Raw genomic sequence first — 15074 nt, 5'->3', positions numbered from 1 at the left:
TGGCAGGGGCTCTGGCTCTGGCTCGGTCATGGGGAGGTCGTCGAGCGGGAGGTTCAACTGCCTCTGCGCCCCAACCACCCACCCTGGCTCCTTCAGGTGCCGCTACCACCGACGACATAGCAGCAGCAGCAGCAGAATGCCACGTGGCATTTCGGTACCTATCAACCTTTCCATGATGGGTTCTTCTAAATCAGGCACCGGTGACAATATGGGATGATCGTTTCTTGTTTGTAACTTGGGGAATAGTATACATAACATTACATATTGTACGGACGAGGGTCGATGAAACTTGAAAGACTTCCACATCCCTCCCATCCTCGACCACGGTTTTTTTTGTATGAAGACTCTCCCTCAAAGGCACGCTCTTGTATACCGAAACGAGTCTCTATGTATCTCTGTCTTGAGAAAACAAAAATCAACATTATGACAATGCTTGAAGGAAGGAAGAAAGCAAAATATAGGGAAAGTGGTATTGGACATATGATAAAAAACCAAAAAGACTGAAGGGATCACCTTAACTGGTGGTGGAGGGAAGGGTCCATGATGTCTAAGACGTAATGGTATTCCCGTAGTATACATTTTTGGCGCTCTCGTCCCAATATGCCTTCCAATTCCATGGAGGAAGGAACATGCGTGTTGTTTGCGTTAATACGTTTCAAATATATATATATATATATATATATGAGCTTTGAGAGACATGATCTGTAAGAAAGTTGTTTTGAAAAAGGGGTGGGGTACCTGCCATCCCGAGGGGAGATCCCCCGACATTTGTTTCAGATCAGGCTTCTGGTTTTGGTCTTTTGTAGGCTCCGATTCCGCAGCTTTTCGGGCTGCTTCCTGTTTCCTTCATTTCACTTTCTCACGCCTGTTTTGGCCACATTAACATAGGTTAGATGAGGGCAATGAATCAATCAAAGATCAAACCGATGGAGGCCTATGTACCAAACAGTAACGGGAATTCCTTTGAGAAATTGAGAGATGACAACATAAAGCCAACCGGGTATCTCAAAAGGATGAACTCACCAGTCACCACCAAGGGGTTGGAAATTAGCGTTGTCTTTAGCTTCTCCACTGGCGATTTGATGAGCTTTCGATTCCTCAATTTCTCGTTGTCTCTTCCTTTCTAGAATCTCATACGATCTCTCTGGTTCTTCCTCTTCGCTCTCATTTAGCTCATCTTTCGCAGCTTTTCACTGAACAAAAAGTAGTACATCCTTACTTCTAATCCCAAGAAACTTAATAAGACACAGGCCCTTTTTTGCCAGGAATAGAGAACATGCGCAAAGACGATAGGATACTGATAAGTACTTCAGAGTATATGTGAGGGGCAGAAAGAGCTTGAAGGGAGCTGAAGGAGCTGAGGAAGGGGCTGGAGAAACAGTCAGGAACAGCTGAAGCAGAGGTAATGTCAGAGAGCAAAGGTACGCAGCTAAGTGATTGTTTGTTTGGTTTTGTAGATATCATATATGTTGTGGTTTGTTTGGATTGTTAGTTGTGTGTTGTATTAGTTGTAAGTAGTTAGAGATTCTGTTAGGATGGGATTGTATAAATAGTTAGGAGAAGGGATATTGGAGGGTACGCAGATTCTATAGGAGAAATTGTGTGGGGAAGAGAGTAGGGGCCTCTCTCTAATCAAAGCTATCCAAGGTGTACCTGGTTTTGGTGATCAATAAAGCTGCTGGAGTTTCTCTCAGAGGCTGATTGACTACACAGAACCTTAACAGATTGGTATCAGAGCAAGTCTGAACCATGAAGAAGAACAATAGTCAACGTTTGGGGAAATTGGAAGATGCGATGGTCGACAGATGCGAGAAAATCGAGGTAACAATGGCGGAATTACAAAAACAGTGCGCACAGATGGAGGATTTACAAAAGAAATGTGCAAGAATTGATCCAATGGAACAAATGCTAGCGCGAATCTGTCAGATACTGGAAGGAGGTCGCGATCATCGGCAAACTGGTCCTGATGGTTTTCCGCCGCCGACAACAGTACCGGAAAGATCGCAAAGCACGAAGGATTCAAATCCGAAGACGAGTGGAGATCCAGATCCGAAAATAGGAGGCGATCAAGCTCAGGAGGTCGAACAAGAAGTTAGGGTTTCGATTCCGAAATCCGAAGAAGATGACGACACGCGTCACCAAGAGCGATTCGTCGGGAGCAGTAGTTCGCATTTCAAACGAATTGAGATGCCAGTGTTTGAAGGCGTAAATGTGAACGCCTGGATTACAAGAGCAGAAAGGTATTTCAAGATGGGACAGTGTTCAGAACAGGAGAAATTGAGACTGGTAGCCATGTGTATAGACGGACATGTTTTGAGCTGGTATGACTATCAGAATGGGAAGAAACCATTCAGAAACTGGGAAGACGTAAAAGAGAGAATGAGCAGAAGGTTTGGAGGGAAGAGGCTGGGATCACCGTTCGACAGACTTCTTGCATTAAGGCAAACAGGTACGGTGGAGGAATATTTGTGTGATTTTGAGGAATTGATAGCTCAAGTCCCACATACTCCAGAAGAAATGATAGAAAGCACGTTTAAGAAAGGATTAAAAACAGAAATTATGGAGGTGTTACGAGTTTTGCGACCTAAAGGAATGGACGAGATAGTGGATGTAGCCTTAAGCATCGAGGATAGTAAGCTGAGCACTATGTGTATGGGAAAATGGGGAGGAGAAGGTAGAAGTATGAAACCAGGAAGTTCAGGATCGACATTCAGAACAGTATCAGTACCATCTGAGTATCACAAGTCTCAGAATCAGTTTTTCAGAACCAGTTTTCAAGACAAGGAGAAAACAGTTACAGGAGGGAAAGGGAACCAAGTTGAGGAAGGGGGTCAAGGGAAGAAATCAACATTCAAGAGGATGTCGGATGCAGAATTTGAAGAAAAAAGAAGAAAAGGGTTGTGTTTCAGGTGCGATGAGAAATTCTTTGTGGGGCATAGATGCAAACAGAAGGAGCTACAGGTAATTCTAGCAGAGGAGATAAGAGATACAATAGAGGACACAGAAGAGGAGGGTGAGATGGAGGAAGAAAACCAAGAAAAAGAGGGGGAGTTTGCTGAATTGTCACTAAATTCAGTGGTGGGATTAACTTCTCCAAGAACATTAAAAGTTCGAGGAACAGTGGGAAATCAACAAGTGATAGTGCTAATAGATAGTGGAGCAACTCATAACTTCATATCTTTGAAGTTAATGAGGAAGTTGGAGTTGAAGGCTGGAGGTAATACACAGTTTGGAGTCTCGCTGGGCACGGGAATGAAAGTTAGAGGAAAAGGAGTGTGTAAAGCAGTGAAGGTACAGCTGCAACAATTGGAAATCATAGAAGATTTTCTTCCTCTAGAACTGGGAAGTGCAGACATGATCTTAGGAGTACAGTGGTTGCAAAAGCTGGGGAAGATTCAAATGGATTTTCAAGGATTAGAAATGAAGTTCAATCAGGGAGCCTCAGTGGTGACAGTTACAGGTGACCCTTCTTTGCACAATTCATTGGTGACACTGAGATCATTGATAAAATCAGTATGTGAAGGAGATCAGTCCTATATAGTGAAGTTAGGAGCATTGGAAGGGAGTGGAGAGTTAAGTACAGAACTTCCAGAAGTATTACAGACAGTGTTGGAGGAATTTGGTTCAGTGTTCGACATTCCTACAGAACTTCCACCATTGAGAGGGAGAGAACATCCAATAACTTTGAAAGAGGGCACAGGTCCTGTAAGTGTCAGACCATACAGATATCCACATGCCCACAAGGAGGAGATTGAAAAGCTAGTAAAAGACATGTTAAAGGCTGGCATTGTAAGACCAAGCCAGAGCCCTTTTTCAAGTCCTGTATTACTAGTAAAGAAAAAAGATGGGAGCTGGAGGTTTTGCATAGATTACCGAGCGTTGAACAAGGTTACAGTCTCGGATAAGTTCCCAATACCCATGATAGACCAACTGTTGGATGAGTTACATGGAGCAGTGGTATTTTCGAAACTAGACTTAAGGTCTGGGTATCATCAGATCAGAATGAGAGCAGAAGACATTCATAAGACAGCATTTAGAACGCACGATGGTCACTATGAGTTTTTAGTGATGCCATTCGGCCTTACTAACGCTCCAGCCACATTTCAAGCCTTGATGAACGAGATTTTCAGGCCTTTTCTTCGAAGATTTGTGCTGGTATTCTTTGATGATATCTTAGTGTATAGCAAGACAGTGAAGCAACATGCAACTCATTTGAAGGAAGTGTTAACAGTCTTACAGCAACACAAGTTGTATGCTAACAAGAAGAAGTGTGAGTTTGGGAGAAGGCAGATTGATTACTTGGGTCATATAATCTCCCAGGAGGGAGTTTCAACAGATCATACTAAGACAGCAGCCATGCAGAGATGGCCCACACCGAGCAATGTAAAGGAACTGAGAGGGTTCTTGGGGTTGACAGGTTACTACAGACGTTTTGTGAAAGATTATGGCACTATAGCTCGTCCCTTGACAGACTTGCTAAAGAAAGACGGGTTTCATTGGTCTGAAAATGCTTCGAGTGCATTCGGGAAGTTAAAACAAGCAATGATAACTGCCCCTGTTCTGGGATTACCAGATTTCCGAGATGTTTTTGTGGTTGAAACGGATGCCTCAGGGTTTGGCATTGGAGCAGTCCTAATGCAGAAGCATAGACCAATTGCCTTCTTTAGTCAAGCTTTGTCAGATAGGGAGAGATTGAAACCAGTTTACGAAAGAGAACTAATGGCGGTAGTTCTAGCTATTCAACGTTGGAGACATTACCTATTGGGAAGACATTTTCTGGTGTGCACAGATCAGAAGGCACTAAAATTTCTCCTGGAACAACGCGAGGTGAGTATGGAGTACCAACGTTGGCTGACTAAGCTGTTAGGTTATGATTTTCAGATTATCTACAGGCCAGGAGTGGAGAATAAGGCAGCAGATGGCCTGTCCAGAATGCCACAGGAAGCAAATATGGGTTCAACATTGATGGCCTTAGCAGTAACAATTCCGAGAAGTATTCAGTTGGAAGAGATTGAGAAAGAAATAGAGCAGGATATGGAACTAAAGGACATTGTGGATAAGTTGAAAGAAGGGCAGCAAAAGGTGGGGAAGTATCACATGATACAAGGGAGCTTGAGGTATAAGAACAGGTTAGTGGTACCTCGACACTCAAATTTTATCATGACAATTTTGGCTGAGTTTCATGACAGTGTAGTGGGAGGCCACTCAGGAGTGTTGAAAACGTTAAAGAGGATTCAAGAGGTATTTCATTGGATGGGGATGAAGGCGGATATTAGGAAATATGTTGCAGAATGTGCAACATGTCAGAGTCAGAAATACTCAACGCTGGCACCAGCAGGGTTACTACAGCCCTTACCTATTCCTCAAAGGGTTTGGGAGGATGTGTCAATGGACTTCATTGAAGGTCTACCACGATCAGCAGGTTATAATGTTGTGTTGGTTGTAGTTGATAGACTTAGTAAATATGCTCATTTCATAGCATTAAAACACCCTTTCACAGCTATGGTTGTTGCTAAGGCATTCGTGCAAGAAGTAGTGAGATTGCATGGATTCCCAAAAACGATAGTGTCGGATCGGGATAAGATTTTCCTTAGTAATTTTTGGTCAGAGCTGTTCAGGATGGCGGGAACGAAACTAAAATACAGCACAGCCTATCACCCGCAAACGGATGGGCAAACAGAGGTGTTGAACAGATGTTTGGAGACGTATTTGAGATGTTATGCCAACACACATCCGAGGAAATGGCTTCAATTTTTGAGCTGGGCAGAATTTTGGTATAACACAGCCTTTCACACTACAATACAGACTACTCCTTTTCAGATTGTATATGGCAGAGAACCACCAGTATTGATGAAGTTTGAGGAGGGATCAACAACAAATTTTGAGTTGGAGAAGGCACTGAAGGAAAGAGACAGAATGTTGGAGGAGATTAAGCAGAGATTACAGACTGCGCAACAGAAGATGAAGGCTGTAGCTGATAAGGGAAGAAGAGAAGTGGTTTTGGGAGTTGGGGACTGGGTGTATTTGAAGATCAGACCTTACAGGCAGAAAACACTGGCAGTAAGAGGTAACCAGAAGTTGGCTGCTAGATTCTACGGTCCATTTCAAGTGGAAGCTCGGGTGGGAAAGGTAGCATATAAACTGAGTTTACCTAAGAATTGCAGTATTCACCCTGTTTTTCACATTTCTCAGCTTAAGAGGGCATTGGGCAGCAATTTGCAACCTATTCAAATCCCTACTCAGTTGACAGAAGAGTTGGAGCTGCAAGTTCAACCGAAAGAGATAAAGGATTTCAGGTATTCTAAGGATGGTTTGCTAGAAGTGTTGATTGAATGGCAGGATTTACCAGAGCATGAGACAACATGGGAGGTGGCTGAAGATTTGAAGAAACAGTTTCCTACCTTCCAGCTTGAGGACAAGCTGAAACAAAAAGGGGAGGGTATTGATAAGTACTTCAGAGTATATGTGAGGGGCAGAAAGAGCTTGAAGGGAGCTGAAGGAGCTGAGGAAGGGGCTGGAGAAACAGTCAGGAACAGCTGAAGCAGAGGGAATGTCAGAGAGGGAGCTGAAGGAGCTGAGGAAGGGGCTGGAGAAACAGTCAGGAACAGCTGAAGCAGAGGTAATGTCAGAGAGCAAAGGTACGCAGCTAAGTGATTGTTTGTTTGGTTTTGTAGATATCATATATGTTGTGGTTTGTTTGGATTGTTAGTTGTGTGTTGTATTAGTTGTAAGTAGTTAGAGATTCTGTTAGGATGGGATTGTATAAATAGTTAGGAGAAGGGATATTGGAGGGTACGCAGATTCTATAGGAGAAATTGTGTGGGGAAGAGAGTAGGGGCCTCTCTCTAATCAAAGCTATCCAAGGTGTACCTGGTTTTGGTGATCAATAAAGCTGCTGGAGTTTCTCTCAGAGGCTGATTGACTACACAGAACCTTAACAGATACCATACCTTGTCCACCAAACTTGAGACTTTTTTATTTAACCTCAAAGTGGATGCAACTGTGAGTACTGAGCGCTTTTTAGGCCGTGTAGCTGACAAACAAAGCCAAAGAGTTGTAAAATGCTTCAACACCATGGTGACATATATATCAGTTCACCAAACATACCTTTAGATTGACCTTTTCCCAGTACAATTGCATTAGCAACTGCAGCCATGACAACATCTGTTGGTTGAGAGCAAACAGGAATACTATCTTTGACATGAGTAGTAGAAGAAGAGGAAGGAGTCCCGGTAGAAAACAATTTACTGGATCCACCAATAATATGATTATTGGCTGTGGAGCTAGGTTCCAAGACCACATTCCAAGACCACAGAAACATCGGTAGATTGAACAGTAACAGCAGTGTGATTAACAGAACCAACACCAGTGTGATGCAGTGATGACTCTGCCGAACCAACAACAGGAAACAGGGGAGCTGTTCCTTCTTTGAAATTGTAATAAGCTTCGACCCCATCGGCTATATCCCAGGCGCAAACTCACTACTTGTACCAGAAACAGTTTCACAATAAAAAGATGATTTTGGGGCAGCAAGACTTGAGACCCGTCAACAGGGCCATAGTACTGACTGTTGGGAGTTTCAGTAACAACATTGCTATAGTATAGAAAATTGGTTGCTGGACAGGACAAGTTGTACTGTGCTGCATAAGTAGCCCACTGTTGAGCATAAGATTGAGGTGGCAATGTATGAAAGTCCCTGAAGTTCACTGGCTGGAGGTAGAGGAACCTGTCCATTAACTGCAGGAGGAGGAGGAATTGGTTCATCATCAGTGTCCGGTGGGGGGGGGAGGGGGGGAGCCTCTTCAGTATCAGGACGGTGGTGGCGGAATCCATTCCTTGCCAGGAGGAGGTGGAACAGTTGCATCTGCAGCGTTTGTACGAAGGTTGGATTGATCTGTTTGACCTAAAATATTGCCATCAGATGAAACTATCGATGGCACAGCAGATGGGACAGAGTCTTTGAAAGATCAAAGCTTCGATTTTTCCGTGGTTCAGACACAGAACTCAACTCTCCCACCACTTATCAATGCCATGGAGGTCTACTTTGCTAATAAACTCCCTGAGTCTCCCACCGATCAGAATGATCGTAAGTTCTTCTCGTTGGCCGACCGATCTTTTTTTCGGATTCCGTGTTTTCTGATACCCGACAACTAATAATCTTTGTGGATCTCAGTTGTAAATCTGCATATCGGATCAAGAAGAGCAACTGGCAAGGAGATCCATGCATGCCTCGAGCCTACTCGTGGGATGGGATAACTTGCAGTTACGACAATGGTACAGTCTCGCCTAGAATCGTAGCCCTGTAAGAATCATCTTATTACGCTCTCGCTTCCTCCTAGGGGAATGGTTTTCAGCCAGTGGTCAGGCTCTTAATTGTAATTGCTCCATGGAATAAACAGGAACTTGTCATCTTCTGGATTGGCAGGAGTGATAGTTCCCGATATATCACGTCTCGAACGATTACAAGTTCTGTAAGTAGTTCTCATGTCCGTGTTGAATATAACCCTGAACCATGACGATATTGCACGCTGAATTTCGGGTCTTGTGGCTTTCAGGGACTTGTCAAATAACAATCTGTCTGGACCTGTACCGGCTTTCCTAGCTCAACTTCAATTTCTGAGGATCCTGTGCGTACTTTCGAGCGGCCGGCCGAAGATAGGATTTCATAGCTTTAAGTTTTAGCAAATGACTTTGCTTTCTTCGCCTTTGCAGAGATTTGTCAAACAATCAGCTTACGGGTCCTATACCATCTGAGCTCGTTGCAAGAACAAGGGATGGCTTGTCATTACAGTATCATACCTTCGTTTTCTCTTCCTTGCCTCCCGATTCCTCTATACGAGTTACGGATATCGATTTTGGATCAAGCAATCTACCGTGTTTGCTTGTTCATTCCGGCTAATCTCGCCTCGTTTGAACGCTTTATCCTATTGCAGTCTCATTGGAAATCCTAGTGTTTGCTCGGTAAGTTCCTGTGAGATTCTACAAAGCAAGCCCGAGAAGAAGAAGAAACTTCCGAGATTCGACGTTCCATTATTGGCATCAGTTGCAGGGTTCTTTCTCCTCATTTCTGTATCTACGATAATACTGTTTTTCCTCACGACAAGGCGAAAACGAGGTACCCTTCACACCTGTCTACACGCTTAAATTACACAACGATGGTCTAAATACTGTAATGTTATTTCCTGCAGGTCATCCAATTCATAGGACAGTCATGGCAACAAGTGGCCCGTCGTTACGTCGGAGAGAAACTGCTTCCATACGTTCATCGTTGCCGAGGATAGAGAGTGGAATGACTGAGTACGAGTTCAATGAAACAGCTTTAGATGTGTCAGGTTTGGACAGGACACAGAGGAAGTTCAATTTCCATGTCAACAACTTCCACAACTGGTAAAGTGGTCTTCTCAGGCATTTCATCTAAAGCAGTTACACCAGCCGATTCTACTGATTTCTCCTTTTCTTCCACGGAAGTTCAGTTAGTTGCTGCAATATCATCCATTACAGCGGACTTTGCGAGCTCGTAGAATTCATTGTTCATACTATCTTCCAGACGACTGAGCTGCTTCTCACTGTGAAACCAAAATGAGACTAGAGATGAGGAATCCGATTCCGATATGAGAGCCTTGATATCCGAATGTCTAACCTCAACCTCCAGAATGTACTTCGATATCCGTTCATGGCTGGGCAAGTTTCCATGAGACCTGTAACACAGGTAAGTAGTTGAGTAGATCAAGCTTCAAAAAGAATAGAGGATTTATCGTGTCTTTGTTTAAAAAATATGAGTAACAAGGAAAGTCAAACAAGAATTGCTTACTTTTCCAACAACCTCAGTTTCTCCAGCAAATGCACAGGGAGATCAGCGGCTGCTCATTTGTCAGAATTTGCAAGCGCGTATTCTGATGAGTTTCCTGGACCTGCAAGTTCCTCGCAACATGGTGGAGAATTAACAGCGGTTCTCTGACACTCACACTTCCATTGCCATCAGTTAGCAAAGGTTTGCTTTTAAGATCTTTGCTTTTGCATCTGTCATTCGACAAATCTGTTTGATGTTCAATAATATCCACTGTCTTCTGGGAAGTCAAGCTGTCAGGTCCCGAGATAATATTTTGGACAGGTAGAGACTGGCTTGGTTCCACACTTAGAACTAAGTTGGACCCATACAAACCCAGGGGTGTCAAAATGGTCGGGTCGGGCCAGCCCGGTTGCATATGTTTTCTGATCATAACTCACTCCGGAAGTTTGAGCCAAAACCTCGGGAACTTCCCATGAAGTTTCACCAGTTTCTATATTCCAGTAGTAATACTGATTACTTTCTTCATGCAAGATCAGCTCCCAGTATGAAGAAACATCCCCCGTAACATGGAGCTCAGAAGACACAGTATTGGAGGCTTGCATTGAGGAGTTGGGTTGGTTGTGCAGTCCAACTGAGGCAATATAATCACTTGCTGTGACTTCACCGCCATCCTTTTCACCCATAACATCAGATGCACAAGAATCCATCGATGTGCGCTTTTCATTGATTGTCTGCATAACAGAGTTTGCATCAGATTTGACATTCGCATCTTTGCAAGCTCCATGAGCAGATCCCTCTGCCTGGCTCAGAGAAAAAATAATTCTTCCCCATAATTACGACAAACTGATACCAACAAGACCAAGATAATAGCCGATAGATAAAAAATTACAATCATTACCAGGACACGGTTTTTTCAAAAATTAAATACCATTCATTACCTGCTCCTTGTTATGGGCTAATGAACTATCCACAGCAGCAGCATTATCTCTCTTAACCGATATTTTCGGCTCATCGTCACTGTACTGCCCAAGGAAAAGTAGAGGGTTTTCTGTTTTCTGACCTGAAAAAGAAAAAGCTTGCACGTCAAATGTCGGAAAACCCACTGACCACATACTTAGATGTCAATTACAGGAACTGACTAAAGTAATAGTGGTGGGTTATGTTTAAGCTGCAATAATTTAAAGGAAAAGGATCAAGAGTGACATCGAGAAAGATTTTTCAGCCACCAGTTACAACTACATAAAAACCGTCAGATTAACCATTGAAAGCCAATAAAGCCAGAGATATACGAACCGCTGTGAGATGTTCGCAGAAGAAAGCCCCCCACAAAGCTTTTGAAGCTGCAAAATAGAGCATAAGGGTGCAGGACACATTCAAAATACCACAGAGGCAGGGTCTGAACTGATCTCAAATGAATGTCCTCAAGACCACAGCCACCATACGCTTTCAGAAGAAATTTTGGGGCAACCGACACTACACTACATGTCTTTGCACACAAACAGGAGCTTCCTTTTTTTTTCTGTTTCTTTTTTGTTTTCGGCACCATTAACATGCCAAACACTCATGTCCTTCGCTACATAGCGAATTCGAAGATAACTGACAGAACCCACCTGAAGAAGAAGGTGAATTGGGTATCATTGGGGTCTGTTTGTTCCCGCTCATCTCTATCGCCCACATCCGAGCAACCCAAATCTCCTTCAAACATCAAAGAGATCATTAAGAACGCCAAACAGGGAACGTTGGGGAAACAAATACTGCACTAGAGATTTTCAATTTCCGTTTTGTTGGACAAATTATTGCACAGTTTCCAAAACCACCAGAAAGAAGAAAAAAAACAATCGAGTTGTTCATTGAAATTTAATCATACTCCATGAGCCAAAGTAGAAAAAGAGATCAAAGCCAAGTGTGTATTTTGGAAATGCCTAAATTCGAATATGGATTGTTCATGTATAACTCCACCTTTCTCTGGATGTTCCCCGACAACACAGGGATTGTAACAATTGAACCGGGGAAAAACACGAACAAAGCGTTCAGAAGAGTCGATGAAATTACCACGAATTCATGACGAAATTAGATGGAAGAAGGGAGAGGAACAGGTACCAGAGGGCTCCGCGAAGAGACCCAGCTTGACACGGCGACTGGCGTTACTCATAGCCGCGAGACGACGCTCCCTCTTTCCCATCGGAAGATTGTCTGCCCCGGTGGATCCAAGAAACAGAGAATCGACAAACAACGAATTTTACTTTTTGGTTCCCTTCTCACGCAGCAAAGCGGGGAGAAACCCTCGACTCACTCGAGTACGCTCGCAAGAGCGGAAAATTGCAAAAATCAAACCTGACTCAGGGATTCAAACAGAACGGCGAAACGATGCCGTTTGGGATTGCCGCTTTTACGCCGGAGAAGTCACGCCGTTTTTTCCTCCATGAACGAACTACACGCCGTTTCTTATTAAATAGCCCAACAGATAAGAATAGTACCCGGCCCATGTCACTGAGCTGAGCCACATCTTGAAGATTAATTATTACTTTGGGCTGAGATTAGGAACAGGCTAATAACCAATTATGAACTGAGAGAAAATACCAAAACGCATAGAGAAAGAACAACACCCAACGGCAACAAAAACTAGAGGTTCTCAAATCATAAGATGCAACACAATGATTAATAACGATGCCGAATCGCTCCGCAACCCCATCGTCCGACCAAATCCACCAACAAGTTTCTTTTAAATAACAAAAAAGACAGTCTAAATAACTGTAAGAGAGTTTAGTCGACTTCCTCCATCTTGCTGCCCTCAGCATCCACGTCGTCCTCAAGCGGAGGCATATCAGAGTCAGCTTCCCCGGCAACATCCTCGTCAATGCTCAGCCCCAGCTTCAGCATCCTATGTATCCTGTTCCCAAACGTGTTCGGGTCGTCCAGACTGAACCCAGATGTCAGGAGGGCGGTCTCGAACAGGAGCAGGACGAGATCTTTCACCGACTTGTCGTTCTTGTCGGCATCCGCTCTCTTCCTGAGCTCGTCCATGATGGGGTTCTCGGGATTGATCTCCATCGTCTTCTTGCTCGACATGTAACCCGCCATGCTGCTGTCTCTCAGAGCTTGAGCCTTCATTATCCTCTCCATGTTGGCCGTCCATCCATACTCTCCAGTCACCAGGCAACAAGGCGAGTCCACAACACGGTCGGACACAATCACCTTCTCAACCTTGTCCCCGAGAACATCCTTTATCACCTTGCACAGACCTTCGAATTTCTCCTTCAGTGCCTCTTTCTTCTGCTTCTCGTCCTCTGTCTCGTCTAGCTTGAGACCCTCCTTTGTGGCTGAGACCAGCTTCTTGCCCTCAAACTCCTTGAGCTGACCGATTGCGTATTCATCAATGGCGTCCACCATGTAAAGGACTTCGTATCCTTTCTTCTTGAGTTTCTCGAGGAAGGGGGAGTTCTCGACCGCCTTCTTGCTCTCGCCGGTGATGTAGTAGATGTCGTTCTGGCCTTCCTTCATCCGGGTTACGTAATCTTTAAGGCTGGTCAGTTCATCCCCGCTCTTGGTCGAGTGGTACCGGAGGAGTTCCGCGATCTTGGCCCGGTTGGTGGAATCCTCGTGGATTCCAAGCTTGAGGTTCTTAGAGAATGCCTCATAGAATTTGTCATAGTCTTCCTTGTTCTCGGCAATTTCGAAGAAGAGCTCGATGCATTTCTTGACAAGGTTCTTGCGGATGACCTTCAGGATCTTGTTCTGCTGAAGCATTTCTCGGGAGATGTTGAGAGGTAAATCCTCGGAGTCAACAATACCCTTGACGAAGCTGAGGTACTCAGGGATGATATCCTCACAGTTGTCCATGATAAAGACACGTCTGACATAGAGCTTGATGTTGTTAAGCTTCTTCCTGGTGTCAAAGAGATCGAAAGGCGCTCTCTTTGGAACAAACAAAATGGCCTTGAACTCAAGCTGACCCTCGACTGAGAAATGCTTCACGGCCAAGTGCTCCTCCCAGTCGTTGGAGAGGCTCTTGTAGAAGGCAGCGTATTCCTCCTTCGTGATCTCCTCGGGTTTCCTCATCCAGATGGGTTTCTGCTTGTTCACCAATGACCACTCATGCGACACCTCCTTGATCTTCTTCTTCTTTTTCTCGTCCTTCTCTTTCTCCTCGTCAACTTCCTCAACTTTCCCCTCCTCATCCTTCTTCTCTTCCTCATCCTCGTCGTCAGAGATTTCCTTCTCGATGGTCTTCTCAACCCACAGAGAGATCGGGTAGCTGATGAATTCGGAGTGCTTCTTGATCAAATCCTTGAGACGGCGCTCCTCGAGGTACTCAAGCTGATCTTCTTTGAGGAAGAGAGTCATCTTTGTACCCCTTCCGAGGTTCTCACCCGAGGTATCTCTTGTCACAGTGAATGATCCACCAGCTTGGGATTCCCACACGTACTGCTCGTCGTCGTTGTGCTTTGTGGTAACAACGACCTTGTCGGCAACCAAGTAAGCCGAATAGAAACCCACACCGAATTGTCCAATCATGCTCACGTCGGCACCGGCAGCCAGAGCTTCCATGAACTCTTTAGTACCCGATCTCGCAATGGTCCCGAGATTGTTCACGAGATCTGGAAACAGACATTGTCCATCAAATCCCAGAATCTAAGCAAACAGAACATCAAAACATGCATATTCAGAAAAACTACAGGATTTACAGCATCAATGAGTCACTCACCAGCTTTTGTCATGCCAACACCACTGTCGATAATGGTCAGTGTGTTGTTGGTCTTGTCGGGAACAATGCGGATGAAAAGCTCCGGCTGACCATCGAGCTTGCTTTTGTCTGTCAAGCTTTCGAATCTGATCTTGTCCAAGGCCTGTCACAGACAATGAAATCATCAGGACGAAAGTGGAAAAATTGATCCAAAATATACGGTCAAGCATCAACACCAAGCAATTATTCTACGAATCCATATTCAGATCAGTAGCCTACACGGAAACCTCAGCATTAACAACTGGCACCAAACGACGATGAACGAATCCAGACTTCTCCCGGAAAAAAATCTCGAAAAATCCAATCTAGTACGACGAAACGAAACCCAACGACAATCAAAATTAACATAACAAAGTAAACAAATTGCCCACTAGATAGGAAACCTAACTGGTCGAAAGAGAATACGATAGAAGCAACACAAATCATCAATCAGCCATGAATTCAGAACAGACCGAAAAAATCATAAAACCATGACGGCTAGATGCTTAAGATTACACACAAAATCCAAAAAAGAAAGAGAGAGAAAACGAACATCGGAAG

At 44.1% G+C, this 15074-nt stretch overlaps 2 protein-coding genes and 1 pseudogene across 2 annotated transcripts in view; 1 reads left to right on the top strand and 2 right to left on the bottom strand.

Moving 5' to 3' along the window:
* Positions 1–514: 514 nt before the first annotated feature.
* Positions 515–12256, bottom strand: LOC104822784 (annotated as a pseudogene).
* LOC104822720 (probable LRR receptor-like serine/threonine-protein kinase At1g05700) lies at positions 7811–9473 on the top strand. Its single transcript, XM_010554047.2, has 4 exons — positions 7811–8302; positions 8400–8471; positions 8556–8627; positions 8713–9473. The coding sequence occupies exons 1-4, from the start codon at positions 8226–8228 to the stop codon at positions 8897–8899; spliced, it is 408 nt and encodes a 135-aa protein (XP_010552349.1). The 5' UTR covers positions 7811–8225; the 3' UTR covers positions 8900–9473.
* Positions 12257–12402: 146 nt separating the features above from the next.
* LOC104822721 (heat shock protein 90-2) overlaps positions 12403–15074 on the bottom strand; it is a 3152-nt gene continuing 480 nt past the window's right edge. The window contains exons 2-4 of the mRNA XM_010554048.2: positions 15067–15074; positions 14496–14637; positions 12403–14388 (exon numbers count right to left, since the gene is read on the bottom strand). Of these exons, the coding sequence (XP_010552350.1) occupies positions 12554–14388; positions 14496–14637; positions 15067–15074 (1985 nt within the window). The 3' untranslated portion in view covers positions 12403–12553. The remainder of the gene's footprint in view (positions 14389–14495; positions 14638–15066) is intronic.

This window comes from Tarenaya hassleriana, unplaced genomic scaffold, assembly GCF_000463585.1.
Source record: "Tarenaya hassleriana unplaced genomic scaffold, ASM46358v1 Cleome37, whole genome shotgun sequence".
NCBI classification, from domain to species: Eukaryota; Viridiplantae; Streptophyta; class Magnoliopsida; order Brassicales; family Cleomaceae; genus Tarenaya; species Tarenaya hassleriana.
Note: the sequence above shows the minus strand (reverse complement) of the source record. Positions and strands in the feature narration are given on the sequence as shown.

What these genes read in the sequence shown, in the direction of transcription:
- LOC104822720 (XM_010554047.2), top strand. Translation starts at nt 8,226, where the DNA reads ATGCCTCGAGCCTACTCGTGGGATGGGATAACTTGCAGTTACGACAAT. An exon ending in TCGCCTAGAATCGTAGCCCT is followed by an intron (nt 8,303 to 8,399) that starts GTAAGAATCATC and finishes TGGAATAAACAG; the next exon opens with GAACTTGTCATCTTCTGGAT. An exon ending in CTCGAACGATTACAAGTTCT is followed by an intron (nt 8,472 to 8,555) that starts GTAAGTAGTTCT and finishes TGTGGCTTTCAG; the next exon opens with GGACTTGTCAAATAACAATC.